The sequence below is a fragment of the Hypoxylon fragiforme genome (assembly GCF_022984875.1).
Source record: "Hypoxylon fragiforme strain CBS 206.31 chromosome Unknown GGS25scaffold_8, whole genome shotgun sequence".
NCBI classification, from domain to species: domain Eukaryota; kingdom Fungi; phylum Ascomycota; class Sordariomycetes; order Xylariales; family Hypoxylaceae; genus Hypoxylon; species Hypoxylon fragiforme.
Genome location: NW_026054763.1, coordinates 2,871,985 through 2,888,855, shown reverse-complemented (window position 1 = coordinate 2,888,855; position 16,871 = coordinate 2,871,985). Strand labels below are relative to the sequence as shown.

The 16,871-nt window shown below is 50.1% G+C and overlaps 6 protein-coding genes across 6 annotated transcripts; 2 read left to right on the top strand and 4 right to left on the bottom strand.

Moving 5' to 3' along the window:
* Nucleotides 1–723: 723 nt before the first annotated feature.
* Nucleotides 724–2,086, top strand: GGS25DRAFT_524986 (NAD(P)-binding protein; the record flags this gene model as incomplete). Its single annotated transcript, XM_049264711.1, has 2 exons — nt 724–929; nt 1,045–2,086. 2 exons carry the CDS (start codon nt 724–726, stop codon nt 2,084–2,086), a joined length of 1,248 nt encoding a protein of 415 aa, XP_049114257.1.
* Nucleotides 2,087–2,436: 350 nt separating this feature from the next.
* GGS25DRAFT_505207 (ubiquitin-conjugating enzyme E2 35) lies at nt 2,437–4,372 on the bottom strand. Its single transcript, XM_049262198.1, has 4 exons — nt 3,631–4,372; nt 3,468–3,556; nt 3,273–3,404; nt 2,437–3,196 (listed from the first exon to the last, which is right to left on the bottom strand). The coding sequence occupies exons 1-4, from the start codon at nt 3,681–3,683 to the stop codon at nt 3,009–3,011; spliced, it is 462 nt and encodes a 153-aa protein (XP_049114256.1). The 5' UTR covers nt 3,684–4,372; the 3' UTR covers nt 2,437–3,008.
* Nucleotides 4,373–4,576: 204 nt separating this feature from the next.
* Nucleotides 4,577–10,305, top strand: GGS25DRAFT_505206 (uncharacterized protein). Its single transcript, XM_049262197.1, has 2 exons — nt 4,577–5,175; nt 5,244–10,305. Exons 1-2 carry the CDS (start codon nt 5,012–5,014, stop codon nt 9,574–9,576), a joined length of 4,497 nt encoding a protein of 1,498 aa, XP_049114255.1. The 5' UTR covers nt 4,577–5,011; the 3' UTR covers nt 9,577–10,305.
* Nucleotides 10,270–10,581, bottom strand: GGS25DRAFT_524983 (uncharacterized protein; the record flags this gene model as incomplete). The annotated part of the gene is made up of 2 exons (XM_049264710.1): nt 10,270–10,515; nt 10,576–10,581. 2 exons carry the CDS (start codon nt 10,579–10,581, stop codon nt 10,270–10,272), a joined length of 252 nt encoding a protein of 83 aa, XP_049114254.1.
* Nucleotides 10,582–12,332: 1,751 nt separating this feature from the next.
* On the bottom strand, nt 12,333–14,413 carry GGS25DRAFT_431339 (MFS general substrate transporter). The gene is made up of 3 exons (XM_049258660.1): nt 14,059–14,413; nt 13,673–13,947; nt 12,333–13,583 (listed from the first exon to the last, which is right to left on the bottom strand). Exons 1-3 carry the CDS (start codon nt 14,320–14,322, stop codon nt 12,422–12,424), a joined length of 1,701 nt encoding a protein of 566 aa, XP_049114253.1. The 5' UTR covers nt 14,323–14,413; the 3' UTR covers nt 12,333–12,421.
* A 652-nt stretch (nt 14,414–15,065) lies between these two features.
* On the bottom strand, nt 15,066–16,870 carry GGS25DRAFT_534355 (uncharacterized protein; the record flags this gene model as incomplete). The annotated part of the gene is made up of 9 exons (XM_049265763.1): nt 15,066–15,103; nt 15,175–15,347; nt 15,440–15,525; nt 15,705–15,843; nt 15,952–16,154; nt 16,243–16,479; nt 16,536–16,547; nt 16,606–16,648; nt 16,737–16,870. The coding sequence occupies 9 exons, from the start codon at nt 16,868–16,870 to the stop codon at nt 15,066–15,068; spliced, it is 1,065 nt and encodes a 354-aa protein (XP_049114252.1).
* Nucleotide 16,871: the final 1 nt, after the last annotated feature.

Below are 16,871 nucleotides of genomic sequence, written 5' to 3'. Positions count from 1 at the left end.
TGCTTATGGGACACGATAGCGAGAGATATCATACCTACCTAGCTACCCATCTTTCGGGTCGGAGAGGATTACCATCATATTGCTGCGAAATAGTGCATCTCTGGCGCGAAAGGGCATCATTTAAGTTTGTTTTTTCAGCATCGCAAATACCTCGCTGTCTTTTACTGTTCCTAATCATCAATGAATGGCGAAGGGAAGAAGTGATCGTGGAAGCCAAATAAATCACGATCTTTGCCTTGTGCGTCCCGTATATGTATGACCTTGCATATGTATTCGTACTGTACATCTATCTACGTAACTGTAGGTAGTTTTTATTGCCAACATTGAACCAGTTTAGCCAAATTTACACAAGCATGTTTGCTGAGCACCAGGTATTTAGTCTAGTACATATGTAGGCGACAGATCATCATGGATGCTATGTATTTAGTAGCATTGAAGCGTTTTACAGGAAGTGAAAAGGGGAAATAGCATTGAAGCGTGCCATCACTGCCATGAAGAAGTCAAGTACCGCTATTAATATAGCTTGGACCAATTACAGAGGACGTCGGCAATGGTATAACGTCATTACCGAGCTCTTATCATCCAAAGCTCCCAATTTATCTAGGTTAACACAATCGTACGTGAACGTACCCTAGATAGGATATGTAGGTGCTAGGTTAGTCTGTCTACCTACAATGTAAGAACTAATTTTTGTTAACCGATTTCAAACATAAATCGAATAACATGGCCGGCCTCCGACTTCTTAGACCACAAGGCCTACTACCGAATCCTCTTACTACCACTAGAACCTCCGTTCGGCCTACCAAACTGGGTCTGCGTGCGCCGGCGTCGCAGGTACAACAGGCCCGTCGTATATCTGGGCCGTACGGCTATACGTCCGCGAAGGCGCTGGTGTTTAGCGAGTATGGCGAGCCGAAGGATGTTTTGAAGTAAGTACATGAACAAGCAAGCAAGTTTGACTTGGAAATATTCTATTCTATTCTCTATCCTCCTATCTAGCTATTTTTCATCGTCAACTAAGCTAACGCCACCAAAAAAAAAAAGCCTACACACGCACTCCATCTCCCCCATGCTCCCCCCCTCCTCCGTCCTCCTCCGCACTCTCGCCGCCCCCATCAACCCCGCCGACATGAACACCATCCAGGGCGTCTACGCCGCCAAGCCCCCCTTCAGCTCCCTCATCGGCACCGAAAAGCCCTCCGCCATCCCGGGAAACGAGGGCGTCTTCGAAGTAGTCTCCTCCTCCTCCCCCACCTTCTCCAAGGGCGACTGGGTCATCCCCAAACACACGCAGTTCGGCACGTGGCGCACGCACGCGCTCACCCCCGCCGACACCCTCATCAAGCTCGACAAAGCGGGCCTCACGCCCCTGCAAGCCGCCACCGTCGCCGTCAACCCGTCCTCCGCGTACCGCATGCTGCGGGACTTCGTCTCGGACCCCACGCCCATGCGCGAGGGCGACTGGTTCGTGCAGAACGGCGCCAACAGCGCCGTCGGCCGCGCCGCCATCCAGCTCGGCAGGCTGTGGGGCTACCGCAGCATCAACGTCGTGCGCGCGCGCCCCACCCCCGAAGCCACCGAGGCCCTCAAGCACGAGCTGCTGGAGCTCGGCGCCACGCGCGTCGTCACGGACCTCGAGTTCGAGTCCCGCGCCTTCCAGGCCGAGGTCGCCGACCTGACCTCGCGCGACAGCGCCGCCGCCGACGGCGTCCGCCTGGGCCTCAACTGCGTCGGCGGGAAGAGCGCCCAGGCCATGACCCGCGTGCTCGGCCGCGGCGGCACCCTGGTGACCTACGGCGGCATGGCCCGCCAGCCCATCGAGCTGCCCGCCTCCCGCCTCATCTTCAAGGACCTGCGCTTCTTCGGCTTCTGGCTGAGCCGCTGGGCCGACCGCAACCCCGCCGCCAAGGAGCAGACCGTGCACGACATACTGAGCCTGATACGGGAGGGCAAGCTCGCGGACGCGCCCGTGGTCGAGGTGCCGTGGACCTGGGGGACGAAGGCGGAGGAGCTGAGGGGCGCCGTGCAGCGGACGCTGGACGGGTTTAAGAGCGGGAAGGGCGTTTTTGTGTTCAGGGATACGTGATGAGTACCTAAAGTAAGTAGGTAGGTAGGCTGGCGGCTGGGCCGAGGAGGTTGTGATGTTGATGTTGATGTTGATGGCAGATAGATTCGGGCTGTTTAAATAGTACCTACATACATACATACCCATCTAACTAGGTAGGTAGGTACCTACAGTGTGTAGACTAGCTACCTAACCTAGTAGGTTCCTACAAGTTACGAAAGCTTCTCTGAAAAAACTACGAGGGAGCACGAGCACGGTGGCCTTACGATATCTCACACACCTACAGTACCTAGGTGTATATGTGTATATATATAAAAACTTGGCTTAGAATGAATGGCGAGGCATGCAATAAAATTGCTACTACCTACTACGCACCTACCTTGGTGTCTTATCCTATATCACGATTGTGAATATCCCGAGATAGATAGCACAGGACAGGACAGACGGGCGAGCAGACGGACGGGAAATTTCAAGTATTTTCTTCTTATTCTGTTTCGCTATTTCTCAATGCATCATGCATGCCCCTCACGTTCTTCCCGCCGTCCGTCGTAGTTATCAACGAACGTACAAACCGCTGGGGTGGTGGTGATAGTGGTAGTAGTGGTAGTAGTGGTAAGAGGAAGTCGTCCCTACGATGATTGAAGAAAGAGGGGAAATAAAAGAAGAGACGCAAAATAATCCGCTGATAGTCTAGAAAGGGAGTCGAGGTCGGATGGCGAGTGCGTATGAAGTGAGCGAGGTATCCTTTTCCATCCAACTCTTCTGTGGATTTGGATTTGGATTTGGATTTGGATTTCGATCGCGACCTCGATTCCTAGACGACATGCGGGATATATATGGCATATATCACCTCTCGAATCTTCTTGACTGATTTCTTGACTGATTTCTTGACCGATTTCTTCAGACGCAGACGGGCAACACGACTTCTTTGCAGCCTACTCTTCTAATTCGACTGGGGCGGCATAGCGTACGTTCTAGTCCACTCTTTGGCTGTCGTGATGGCTTTGTTCTCATCTTCCTTCCAGCTCTTCGCGACGTCGGCTGCTAGGGGGTCATCCGGGTTCGGGGCGCCGAGGAGGGCCTGGATCGATAGAAGGATGGTCCTAATTTGAAGAGCAGGGGACCAGTTGTCTGAAGAGGGGGAGAAAGTTGTGTTAGTCGGCAGGTAGAATAGACGGATATAGCGTCTGCCAAAGGCTATTCTTACTCTTCAACACATCTAGACAGATTCGACCAAGCTTATCGACGTTTGGGTGGTAGATCTTGGTGAGAAATCGGATCTTAGGCGGGACCATTGGATAGTCATCCGTGAGGAATAACTCGAGCTTGAAAATCCCTCCTATAGTATAAAAGGGGAACAGGTTAGTGTATGTCTGGGCTTAACGAAAGGGACACCACAGACCTTCGTAGGGCGATCCTGAGGGGCCGTGGATCTCGACGTCGAAATATCTAAGGTTGTCTTCGTGGGGAACCGCGCTGATACCCGGCACTCTGGAACGCTTAGTCAGAACAGGTATCTAGGCTAGGCAGTTTAAATCATGTCTGGGATCATTTTAAGTGCTCACGGTTCAGTCATAAGACGTTCCGTCTCCTTCACGATGCGTTTCGATAATGCCATCTTGAATACGTTGATGAGGTAGAGAATAGTTGTTTTGAATGGTAATGGTGGTGGATGTGGATAAGAGAGTACGATAAACTCTACTGATGGCTTCTCGTTGTAAAAAAGTTGAATGGAAAGATGGAGATTGAAGTCGGCAAGGTTGAAACTGTTGCGGTAGCGGTCGCAAGGTACATAAGGTTGCAAGGTTGACTAGGTGGACCAGCTTAGGGTGTCTGTTCCTCGCTCGTTCTGTCTCTCTATACTGTCTCTCCGTGTCTGGGTGTGTCTCTGTCTCAACTGTTTAAGATCGTTGGTGGGGTAGTATTGTAAGTAGATACCTGAAGTAAAGAATAGTAAGGAAAGACAAGACAGCACGAAGCTAGAACCGGCAGCTCCTGAAACAAAATGGTAGTAGTAGAAGTGGTAGCAGTAGTAGGATGAGGATAATATTTTTTTTCTTCCAGCAACGCCTATCAAACGATCTGGTATGCTTAGCTTGGTGACTGAGCAAAGAAGTTTAATGCAATGCAGGTGTTTAATGTTGCGCCTTTGATAAAGATTAATAATAAACTACATATATGTATGTAGGTTAAGAGGTTACGTGCTATAGCATGTACGATAAGAGCCTGTGCATGTGAGTATACCTAGGTATGTACCTATCCGATAAAACTCCTTATGTCCTTGCAGCTGCAACCTGAATGTTGAATGACTTCTGGAAGTTCAAGTTGTTAGGTTGCCCCTCGCCCCTCACCCCCCTCACCCCTCCAACTTGAGGTTAGAAAGGTACCTAGGTAGTTACGTACCAACTCGAAACTCGGTAAGTGCCGATCCCTGACTTATCTGCTTAGTTATCGATAGTGATTCGCATATCGCGTAGGTATCTGGTCGTTCACCTCGAATCATTGATCTTTATTAGAGATGGCTCATTACTGACTACTTCGTACCTTAAGCTACCTTACCTACCTCATATACTTACCTATGTATGCACTACCTAAGCCAGTAATATCCAGCCTCGGCACACCACCTTGACATTCATCAAGGTTATAGTATCATTACTGGTAATATCATTACTGGTAGTATCATTACTGGAGCTGATTTGATACAGAAACGTAGTATTTCATACTTGCCCTTCGTAATGCCTCTCCGATTATTAAATCATTTACCTACAGTTACATAAATTGAGTCGTTACTATACGACTATCACATCAGATACCAGAAATCAAAGGCCGATCTATTCAGACGCGAATCAAAAATGAGCCTGAGCCGTCATGCCATGCGAACTCATTAAGGAACCCGTTGATAATTCAATGTTCTGGGAGGGGTGACGCGCTCTACATTAACCAGCTATGCATTCATCTTTTCATAGCATCCCGGATCCTTCCAAGAAAGGGCATGTTCCCAAATCTGCCCACGACAGCGAGACTTTCGACGCAGATGGTACTATTCACGTTGATGGACTCGTTGGATCAGCCACCATATCACCTTGTGGTCGCGACATAGCTCTAGCCTCGTAAGTCTATGAATACCACCACTTTAAAACTCAGCTCGTAATATACAACAATCTCACAATTTCTAAAGTCCAGAAGGTCTAGCCATCATCGACCTTGATTCTCCTTACAGCCCACCTCGCAGGCTAAGTAGTCATGGAATGCCATGGTTGGTCGTTGACGTGCAATGGTCTCCATTTGCTGCGCGGGACTATTGGGTGGCGTCCACGGCGAACCATCGCTGTTTGGTCTGGAATCTGAACTTGAGGGAAGACTCGGCCACAGGAGCGATTGAGCATTCTCTTCAAGGCCATAGCAGAGCTATTACGGATATCAACTTCTCTGCTCACCACCCCGACATTCTTGCTACTTGCGCCGTGGATGGCTACGTGCATTCCTGGGATCTGCGAAGGCCTAAGCAACCCGTTTTGACATTCTGCGACTGGTTTGCTGGCGCTACCCAAGTCAAATACAATCGCCAGGACCCCTATGTGCTTGCCTCTTCACATGATAGATGGCTACACATCTGGGACGAGAGGAAGCCTTCTATGCCTCTCAAGTCTATCAGCGCACATACATCCAAGATCTATGGCCTCGATTGGAATCGCTCTAGAGCAACTCATATTGTTACTTGTTCTGTGGACAAGAGCATCAAGTTTTGGGATTACGCCGGGTCCGATGAACCAGAAAGAATCATTCGCACTGACTTCCCTGTTTGGCGCGCTCGTCATACTCCTTTTGGATGGGGCCTGTTGGCTATGCCTCAAAATGACCCTGGAAACCTGTATCTGTATGATGTTCGTCGTGATGAAGGAGAACCTTTAGATGATGCCGTGAACCCTCGGACTATCTTTCCCGGTCATGGGACGCACAAGGTGAAGGAATTCTTATGGAGAAGTCGCGGAACTGTCACCGATGAAGGGATCGACAATCGTGGGTTCCAACTCGTATCATGGGGCGAAGACAACGAGCTGCGCCTTCAAAGAGTTGATGAACCGACTCTTGAATCTGTCGGTCATGTGAAAGGTGGTCCAGCTCGAAAATTCAACCTGACGAGAAAGGGAGCTGCGTATAAGACGTACCGAGCCGTTGATGACCATGCGCATAGGGAGAAGAAGTCGGCTACAATGAGTGACCCTCGCCCGGGCAGTGGAGGAGGTCATGTCCGTCGTAGTGCTCTCACCATGGGAATGCAGACGATGTCGTCACATTATCCTCGATCTGGCAGCGGCATACCAAGCTGGAAAGGCCCCTCGATGAAAGCCAAGTCAGCTACAGGGAAGATTATAGATAGAGGCCTTGATCAAGTCGGTTGGATGAAGGGTATCAGCATGAGCAAGAAGTCGGCGATGATTGGGCCATCCCAGAGAAAGGAGTCGAGAGATTCTACCATGTTCGGACATCACTTTCATGACGAGCATTGGGGAGAGCCGGAAACACTACAGGAAGAAATCATTCGTGTTAGCCAGCAATTGCCGAATGTCAAATGGGACAATGTCGACATGGATTCTTTAACCTTGAAAGCTTCCCTCAAAGGACCGTGGGGTGCAGATGGCGATACCATTTTTATCAAAGTGAAGGTGGACATTCCTGGGAACTATCCTAAATCAAGAGCTCCGAAATTCATCGTCGAGAAGACAGCTTTGATGTCAGACCAGATATATAAGAAACTTGACCAGGAAATACACCAACTAATAAGTCAATTCGCAAAGAAGCGGCAGAACTGCCTCGAGGTAGCTTTTAGTTATCTCCTTGGAGAGATCGACCTTTCGACTAGTGATTCACTTTTCAAGAATGTCAAAGATCTAGACGATGACATGGGCGGACTGGCCGACGAGAGTTCGAGCGAGGAAGAGGATACCGATATTCCTGCGGGCGGCTCTGCCACCATGTCGCAAGAGCTCACTGCCAGCACCGAGTTGGATGCAACCCTTGCACCGATTAATCGACCTACTATTCCACCTATGCCGCGTTTCTGTGGTGGCCGTTTCTCCAATGACGGGAGATTAGTTTGTTTTTTCCCTACCAAGGAAGAGAAAGCTAAGAATGCCTCTTTCTTTCCTTCCAGTGACTCTTATAGGGAACGACCCAAAGGCGAGCCTAGCTTTGCCGGATTTGGTAGACTTCAACAAGAGTCATCAGTTCCAAGAAACCGGTATGCCAATGACGATGTCTCTGCCACTGAAGACCAGTCTGATTCGGAAGATACAGAAGGCTCTTCTAGTTCGAGTGACTCTGAAACCACGTATATGCATAAGATCAATATGTGGTATCTACCTGGCCGGCGCTTCCGGAAGACATTCAGTGGTAGTTATTCAATGCATTCAAGCGGAGGGGGGACTGGTATTGGTACCGGTACCGGCACTGGCACAAGTAGACGTCGGCCAGGAAAACCCAAGAACATAATATCTATCCACGACGTTTCTAATGAGCTACCTTCCAAGCCAGAATTCGCTCAAGAATATTGCATTTTTGGGGATGGTGCAGAGGTTTGTGAACATAATGCAGCTGTTGCAGAAAAATATGGCCGATCCGGTCTTGTTGATATTTGGAAATACGCGGCTTTATTACTCAGAAAAGACATTCCCCTCGAACTTTTAGGGGGTGGCCAGAATAGAAGATCAGTACTTGTCATCGCGAAGGATGCCGTTGCACGTCTCGGCGACGCCAGGCCGTCCTCTAGGAATTCGGACTCTGTCGCACTCACCGGGCGAGTTAAATGGGGATACCACCCTCTCGCAAAAGGCCTTATAGACGACCTGTTCGACTATTTTGAAAAATTGGCGGATATACAGATGCTTGCTATGCTTTCATGCATATTTAGCGAATCTTCCAATGAAGACAGTGTTGCTTATGCAGAATCCCATCTCCCTCAGCCAGAGACGCCACTTCCTATGAAAGCACCGTCATTTTCTTTAGATTATTTCCCTACAGACGCATCGATCTGGCACCATCATTACAACTACAAAAGCCAAGCCAACTCCGCAATCTCTACACCCAAGACAGTACATACTCCGGTGAATATCGCGGGTTCGTACGGATCCGAAGAAATCGCGTGGGGTGGTGAACCGAAATCCAACTCGTACTCATGCGGTGAAACGCCCCCGACGACAACTCCACGGGAGCCAGATGGCGATCCGACGCAAAGCTTGGCTACATCCCCTGACAATAGGCTCCTAACCCGTGCCAATACTGCTTTAAGTGCCGGCCTGGCTAGCTTCCCCAGGGCTTTTGCGAGTGTTGCTTCCACGTCCCCTCCGAGTCGGAAACGCCCCAGTCCTGGAGATACATTTCTGTCCAATCTTGCCCCAACCAACATTACTTGGGGTGGCTCGACTATTCTGGGTCCTACGTCTGAGCCGTCAGGTACTGCGCGGAATTCTTACTCGGACGATGACATGCGGAATGACGACGCTTTACCACTCGTATGCTACGGCATATCCACGGTAATGGAGGATCAGTCCCCGTTCGACGATGACGGCTGGTTAGGTACCCCCTTCCTCGAGCCTTCACGTTATCCCATATACGCGAGTTACCGCCACGCTTATGCAGAAATGTTACAGATGTGGAGGCAACCGTTGGCGCGACTCGAGATTCTGAAATTCAATGTCCTCAAAGATCCTTCTGATCTTCATACGACTAGTTTCGCAAGCTCTAGAGCTACTAGCTATCACGACTTCTATCACAATAACGAGGAAATAAATAACACCTCGATATCGCACAATGATGCTGGCTCACCTATCGTATTAGGGAAAAGGGAGCTGCTACAATCTCTGATCACGTCTGATCGTGGAATAGACGTGACGGGAATCTGTCGCGTACACGAGACTCATTTGGACCCTATTCGATCAACTTACGCTAGTGCGACTTGTGGTGGTGCCGTTGGCACTTGCGATCGCTGCAAACGCACACAAACGCAGCTTCTGTGTGTATTCTGTAGCGAACCGATGGACGCTCTATACCCTCCTTGTCTATCCTGCGGCTGTGCCAGTCATGACACTTGCATAGCAGAATGGCATGCAGCTGGTGAAACCGAATGCCCGGCGGGAGATGAATGCGATTGTGCTGAAGAAGCGAGCACAGGCCAAATCGAAACGTGGGCTGCTATCTTGGGCGCCCTACGTCAAGGCAAAATCCGCAAGCCGTCGGATGTCGGCCTAGAAGCTTCCCAGCTTGCTGCGGACAAACGCGGCGGCTCCATTGACAAGCACGACTGGGAGAAGATCGCTAGCGGCGCATTCATACCCCTCGCCGATGGGCAAGGCAAACCCCTAGACCCATACCAATTCCAAACCCCCATGTCAGCTGCTCGAATCAGTCTTGGGAACAAGCTGAGAAAATCGGCAGGAAACTGGGGCAGCACGTCTTCGTTGCGCAAGAAATCGGGTAGTGGATCGGGCTCGGGGTCGGCGAGTAGGCGATGAGTGAAACTTTACGACTTTTGTACCGATATATGATGTATACGAGTATAGGTTTTCCTGGGTTCTTGTGTACAAATAGGATTGGAGCGGGCGTTGTAGGGTTTTTGAGTATGTGTATACGGAGCGGTTGGAACTGCTGAATATACCTACTGAATGTATGTACAAGTCACAGAAGCTGGTGATTACCATGCATCGCATTTCTGGATGGGATTGATGCCCAGCTCCTCTGATGATGAACTATTGGTTTTGATGACATGACGCTTGTCTACTTACCTGAGATAGGTAGCCCAAGGTACTCGAAATAAGTGACTGTAAAAGATCATCGCTCAATACCCCTTTTCCATCGCATCTTACAAATTTACCCAGCTCAACCGCTCAATCCAGACAGACTCCTGCCGCCATTCCGCCTCCTGTTTTCCCTTTTCCCATTTTCATCCCAAACCCCTAAGCTTGCCCTTTTCAGATCCGACCGGCCAGTTTTACCCGGTACCGGTATTTTATTACATCCGTCCGCCTATCCCAATACCAAGAATAAACCAGAACAAATATACTAGGTAGCCACATTAGGTATTAGGCAGATACCCCTTTGAAACAAGATTGAAAAAAAAAAAAAAACCATCATCGTGGTCGTCGCCACCGCCTTCGCCTTTGACTTTGACTTAATCCCACCTCCCCCGTTCAACTTAGCTAGGCACCTCAACACCTGCACATCTGCACACACCGACTCGTCGGGTCCGCATGGCAAGTCACCGAGGTTCCCGAGCAGTAGCACAGGTCGTTGCACAGGTCGCCGAGGCTCCCGCCGCAGGCCATGCTGCCTGGTGGGGTTGTCGGCGTGGAAGAGGCACTGCTGCTGGTTGTTGTGCTGTTTGTGGGAGGGGGGAAGACGAGGGCGGTGGTGGTGGTGGTGAGGGTTGAGAGGAGTGGGAGGAGGTGGGTGAGCTGGGAGGTGTGTTAGTAGGAGGGGGGTGTGCGGTTCAAGGGTTTAGGGAGGGAAGTTACCTTCATCTTGGAGGGTTTGGGTTGTGCGATTTACACTTTGTTCTACTTCGTTGTAGGTTGTTAAGTAGGTACGTAGGCTAGGTAGTGCGGCTCCGTCAATGCTTAATCGCGGACCTGGGTAGATGCGATGATATATGGCGTGAGGATAAGAGGGGAGGGGATAAGGAAGAAGTATCGATGAATGAGCTATTGGCATATGGAAATTAAATACTTATATTCTAGACTTTAAATAGAAAGTCTGTCTATCTAGGTAGTTATCTCCATCCATCTCGATACCTACCTACCTGGGTATTCCGTGTGACAGCTATCACCCTAACCATCACTATTCCTTGTCACTCGCCCCTTTTTATTCGTGCCTGGAGATCGATCGAGGGATCTCTCCGAGCCCTAAACGGGGAAAATTCAGAGAAATCTGCCAGGATATGTACTTTATCCCAGTGTGGAGTTTTCCCTGTGGGATATATTGATCTTCTTCTGGGATTGTCTTTTTTCTTTTTCTTCTTTTTTCCCCTCCCCTGCATTTCTTAGTTTAACCGTTAACCGGGAGTCAGGTCGCAACAACAACAACACAACTGTCGGTGTTTTATTTTGTTTGGGTAGGTTGCTGGGCTAGGTTACAACGCTGTTCAACCCTCGTACCTACATCGTCATATTCAGCCGTGGATGGAGGGGTGTTTCGTACATAGTAGGATATTTGCCTTTTTGTCCTTTTTCTTTTTTTTCCTCCTATGATGAGATACTTGGGCCAGCTTCTCGATCTTAGGATAGGCAGATAGGTACCAGTATGGTAGAAAACGTAACAGTATCACTAAAATGATCCCATAGCTTGATTCGAAATCTTGCTTTAGGCAATTAGAATGAATATCTCTAGGATGGGGATCCCGGGCATGTGTAATATTCTATTTCTTTTTTTTACCTCCCTTTTTCCTTTAGGTTTATCTTTTCTTTTTATTTCTTTCTATATCTCTTATTTGATACGAGTATATCGCAAACATATGGTTACATTACGCTTATATCTGGCCCGGCGAGTCGTACGTTGTCAACTAGGACACCATCGGATGAATTCCATACTGGGTACCCGACTTACGCATCTCGATCAGTGCATCTAGATGAATGACATGGAAAGTCCTATATCCAGAAGACGTAAAATGCTTAGATATAACTCAGCCTCATCGCTATTAGGAGTGTTGGTTGATACATGAAACGGTTGACCTAGGTACATTAGGTAGTATCGAAATTATGTATCTGAACTCCCACGCATTATAATGAATAAGTTTCAGATATAACATATCAGACTGAATACTATTACTAACCGTACTAACGCCTCTTTAAGTAGGCCTCCAATGAAGTATCACGTGTAGCACGTGCTCTTGTCCATGGTACATGTAATATACGGTGATTAGTAAACGTTGTATTATGTGATCTCCCTTCCTGACTATCCCCCCTTTCCCCCCTCCCCCCTTTCTTCCCCCCTTCTCTCCTTAAACGGAGTGACTTATTTTTACCTACCCTAGGCAGTTACCAGCTGAAACCCCGAACAAGCGCTTACATCCACACCATTCGAAGCAATGACAAGCTTGAAAGATTTCCGTCTCCTCTCGTTCGGAAGTTTGATACCCTGGGAGACATGGCGGATGCACTTAAGGCTGAATTGGGGGATCAGTCTTGAATGATGAACGATTATGCTATAAATCATCGTCCGACTACTACTAGGTAGGTATGCAAGTATATGCCCGGGGTACCTAGACCAAGTTGATGGTTGTTGCTTCGCCCGCGTCCCATACATACACCCTCCTCTATACCTTCCCACATCAACCCCACGATCCAAGAACTACCAGTAGGAAACTCATGTCTGCATAATCTTCTCAAAAATCTTCACCCGACTAGTCCAACTCCTGCACCTCTTCCCATAGATATACATCGGGATCGCGCACAGGCAAATAAAGACATGTATACCCCCCACAACACAAAACACATCCTTGGGGCCTTGCTGGGTGATCCAGTCCGAAATAAAGTAGTTCATGCCGAACGAATAGATATTCCGCAAATTAATCGCCGCGAACGCCTCGGGCGCCTTGTCGCGATGGCAGTCCGTCAGGTATCCGTACACAGCGATGGTCATGAACCCGACACTGAAGTACTGCAGGCCGTAGAAGATCACCGGCGCGATCCACGGGTCCTGCACCTGCAGCGACCAGCCAAACCCGAAGAACGACATGCCGCCGAGCAAGAAGCTGACCGCGATGAGCACGAGCCTAAACTCCGGCTCGTAGATGCCGCCATTCCTGCGCGCCATCGACTTGACGACCCAGTCCGCGATGGGGCCCGAGATGAACGCGCCGACGATGGCGCCGATCAGGCTCGCGATGGAGACGAGCCCGACGCCCGAGACGCTGAAGTTATACGGGGGGGCGGTGAACAGCTGCGCGAGCACGCTGCCGACGACGACGAGCCAGGAGGTCGTGAGCCCGTACGCGAAGAAGGAGAAGAGGACCTGGGGGAAGGCCAGCATGAGAAAAGGGCGCACGAGGACTTTGAAGAACGACTCGTCGGACACGCGCCCGTGGAAGATCTTCAGCTCGTGCCAGTAGCTGTGCTTCTGTTCCGACCACGCCGGTTCCGCCGGGGCCGCGCGCTCGAGGGCCGCGACTTCGGCCTCGACGTGCTCGGCTTTGGGGGAGTCGGCCTCTGCTTTGTCGCTGTTGTCGTTGTTGTTGTCATGCGCGGCCAGCTTGTCGGCGCGGTCCTGGTCGGTGCCGAGGTCGGTGTTGAGGCTCTCGTCGCGCTGGTAGGCGGTCTCGGGGCAGAAGAGGAAGAGGACGACGATCCAGACGCCGAACATGATGGCGCAGATGCCGTAGGTCCAGTTCCAGCCGAGCCCCTCGATGATGTAGCCGGAGATGATGGTGCCGCCGCCGACGCCGATGGAGAGGCAGAGGCCCCAGGCTGCGAGGCGCACGCCGCGCTCGTGGACGAAGTAGATGTCTGCGATGGTGGTGGTGACGAGACTATGAAAGTGTATGGAAAGATTAGTAACTTTTCTTTTCTATTCTGTCACTCCTTCAATAAGTAGAGAGGAAAACGGGTTAACACTCACACTTCAAATGGCGACATCCCAACACAGCCTATCAGCCGAAACGCCAGGAGACTGTTGAACGAATGCGAATAGAAACCCCCAATGCTGCTGATGAACAGCAGCAGGTTGCCGAGGAGGAATATGGGCCTGCGTCCCCAGACGACGGCCATGGAGTTGGTGATGAAGCAGGATAGACCGATCATCAAGATACCGTATCCGAGGTCGCCGTTGAGCTTGTTGTAGGAGATGCCGAATTGGGAGGTCATCTCGACGAAGCCGGGGGTGATCATGGGTCCCTGTACGTAGAGAAATGTGCTGTCAGCCTACTATGTTCTTGTTCGTGCTTATTCGCTCAATGGGGAAATCTTGGCTGTGCTTGTTTAGGGAGAAAGGGGGACAAGGCTTACCCAGGCGCCTACGACGGCGGTATCGATGCAGATGAAGAAAAACATCAGGTCTTTCTTCCACAACGGCCAGTTCAACGGGTCATTGGGGCTGTTGCTGGGCTGAGGCACTAGCAAGATGTCCGAGTTTCTGCCCTTCCCGTGGCGTAGAGCCGACGTGTCGAGTCGGCCATGATGGTGATGGCTATCTTGATCGATGACATCGGTCAAGAGAGCCGTTCCCGGGACGTGGTCGAGATACTTGTCTTCTAATACTCCGAGACCCATGACGAGAGAGAGAGAGAGAGTATAAGAAATGACTACGACGAGCTCATCCAAAATGCGTAGGTGGATGGGTGCAAGTTTGGAAATGAACTACACATATTGGGGGCAGTCGACGCGACTTATAACGAATACCAAGACATGGTAGTATTCCCCCAACCCTCCCCCGGCAACCCTACCTGCCTACACTACGCAACCCCATGGGGATGGCTAGCCCCCTTGCCATATTGGAGACGTACCAGGCTCGGAACGTGCTTAGTGCTGCCATCCATCTTGCATATTGCGGGGAACCATGCCCGAGCTAGGTTGAGGACATCACGGCAGTGAGTTGACGGTGAAGAATACGATGGAGTCCGAATCAAGAACACGAAAAGGGTTAACGCTATCCAGTAATTGAATCCCGGGCCTTGGCTTCTAGATCGCCACAGGCCAGCCGTGGTAGACATAATCGAAAATTGTCTTGGTTCGGCAGTAGCTTTACTGCCTAGGTATTGGGGTGTTTTTATCTTTTTTTTTTTTTTTTTTTAATTCCTTATGGTGAGGGAAGATAGGTAGCCGTATATTAGATTTGATAGGAAGAAAGGTAGTTGTTACGTATCATGCGTTGACTTAGGTAGCTCAGTTGTCATAAGAGCCTTGAAACTCAGCTGCACAACCACCTGGTTGGGTTATTATCTCTACACTTTCAAGCAAACGAACGGTTCTATCATTGAAATCTGAAGTAGGTATCAATATACCACCTGTCGCCCTCAAGCTCCACTTCCATCCCCAGGAAGTTGCTCAAGCCCTGTCGAATTGTTAGCATTCCCTCGCATCAAACACAACACAGCACAACACAATACGACATATATGACTTACATCCTTCGGTAGTCTCATCAACAGTAATCGGCACCGAGCACTTATTCGCCTCGGTGAAGGCCTGCTTCGCAACCCCGTCGCAGGTGTCGCCGAAGCAAGCCCCGTCCATCAGTTTCTGCAGCGCATCGCCTTTCCAGCCGAAGACGTAGTCCGCGTGTTGGCCGTATCCGGTACTGCGTTTTGTATTTTAGTTAGTAACCTGATTCGCGATGACTCAATCGGGATTGATTGTCGTGAGTAGGTAGGTAGGTAGGTAGGTGCTTACTTGTCTCCCGTGCTGAGGATGAAGGGCTGAGACCCATCCTCGGGCCAATCTGCCGGGTCGTTGAATGCGGTGGTGTCCCAGACGATCTATGCGCAAATTATTAGCAGCAATATTATCGCAAGAATAAAGAGTTAGGTTAGGTAGATGCATGTGTGCAGATGAACAACTGGCGATTTGTTAGGCCCCCCCTCCCTCATTCAGGGGCTAGCCAATGTATTGCCATGCTAGTAGTAGCAAAAAGAGGAGGAGATTGAAAACCACATACTTCCAGCATCAGTTGCGGTATTTTAATCGGATGGGTAGATGGGCAGTCACCGGTAGTGGCGAACGACGAAGGCCCTCCGACCGGATATGCGACATGGTCTTGATGGTTAGGACTGTCTAGACGTTCTCCGTCCCAGCACCTACGTACGTGTCCCAAGTATAAGCATACCATCCCCCATAGTCACCAAAAAAAAAAAAAAAAAAAAAAAGAAAAAAAAAAAAAAGGAAAAGGTGCTAGGTAATCTCACGTCGGGAAGTGAATATTCGATCGAATACCACCCAAGCACGGCCCCGAGGGGAAAGTCTCGGTGTCCAGCTTAGGGTCCGCACAAGGCGAATAGTCGTCCCCCTGGAAATCAGGGCCCGTGAAGCACCGGAAGCAGCTCTGCGATCTCAGCCCCGAGCCTTTCTTCTCGCGGCGCATCGAGTCTCCCACCAGCATCCGGAATCCCTAGTGCATACATGACCCTTCGTTTAGCTCAAGGCTATATATATATATATCGAGTTAAGGGAAGAGTTGGTGGGCTGGTGGGGCTTACCGGCTTAAAGGCAGTGACGCCGCTTTTGCCAGGCGAAAGGTAATACACCGTCACGCCGCCCCGGGAGCCATCGAGGAACCTGTTGGGGATCTGGGGCACGCGTCTGTAAGTGCCGTTCTTGGCCTTGAAGAACAGGTTCGCGGTCCAGTAGTTCGAGAAGTCCTCGCTGAAGCTGCAGGTCGTGCAGGTGGCGAGTTCGGAGACGTCGGCGGATGGGATCGAGGCGTTGAAGGCGTTCTAGGTATGAGATTATTGAGTAAGATGGAGGAGGTGGAAAGGGCTATTGCACATACGCCTCCGACGATCTAGAAAGAGTTAGTAATGTGAAATGGGATGATGGAGTTTGAGGCCTGAGGTAGGTACCTGGTGAACATGTGGAGATGGGTTGACACCTGGATTGACGAGACTAAGCAATGATAGAGTCAGTCAGATTCTCACAGTATAGCATAACTGTTAATAGTATGAAAAAAAAAAAAAAAAAACTCAAGTCTTACGGATCAAGCCGTTCAATAACAACCTGCGAGCATCCAAATCGAACCAAGCTATTGCTTCCAGGACCTTTTACCGGAGTGACTTGTGGTGCTGCATCGACGAACGCGATCAGCGAAAGGAGCGCAGACCAAATCATC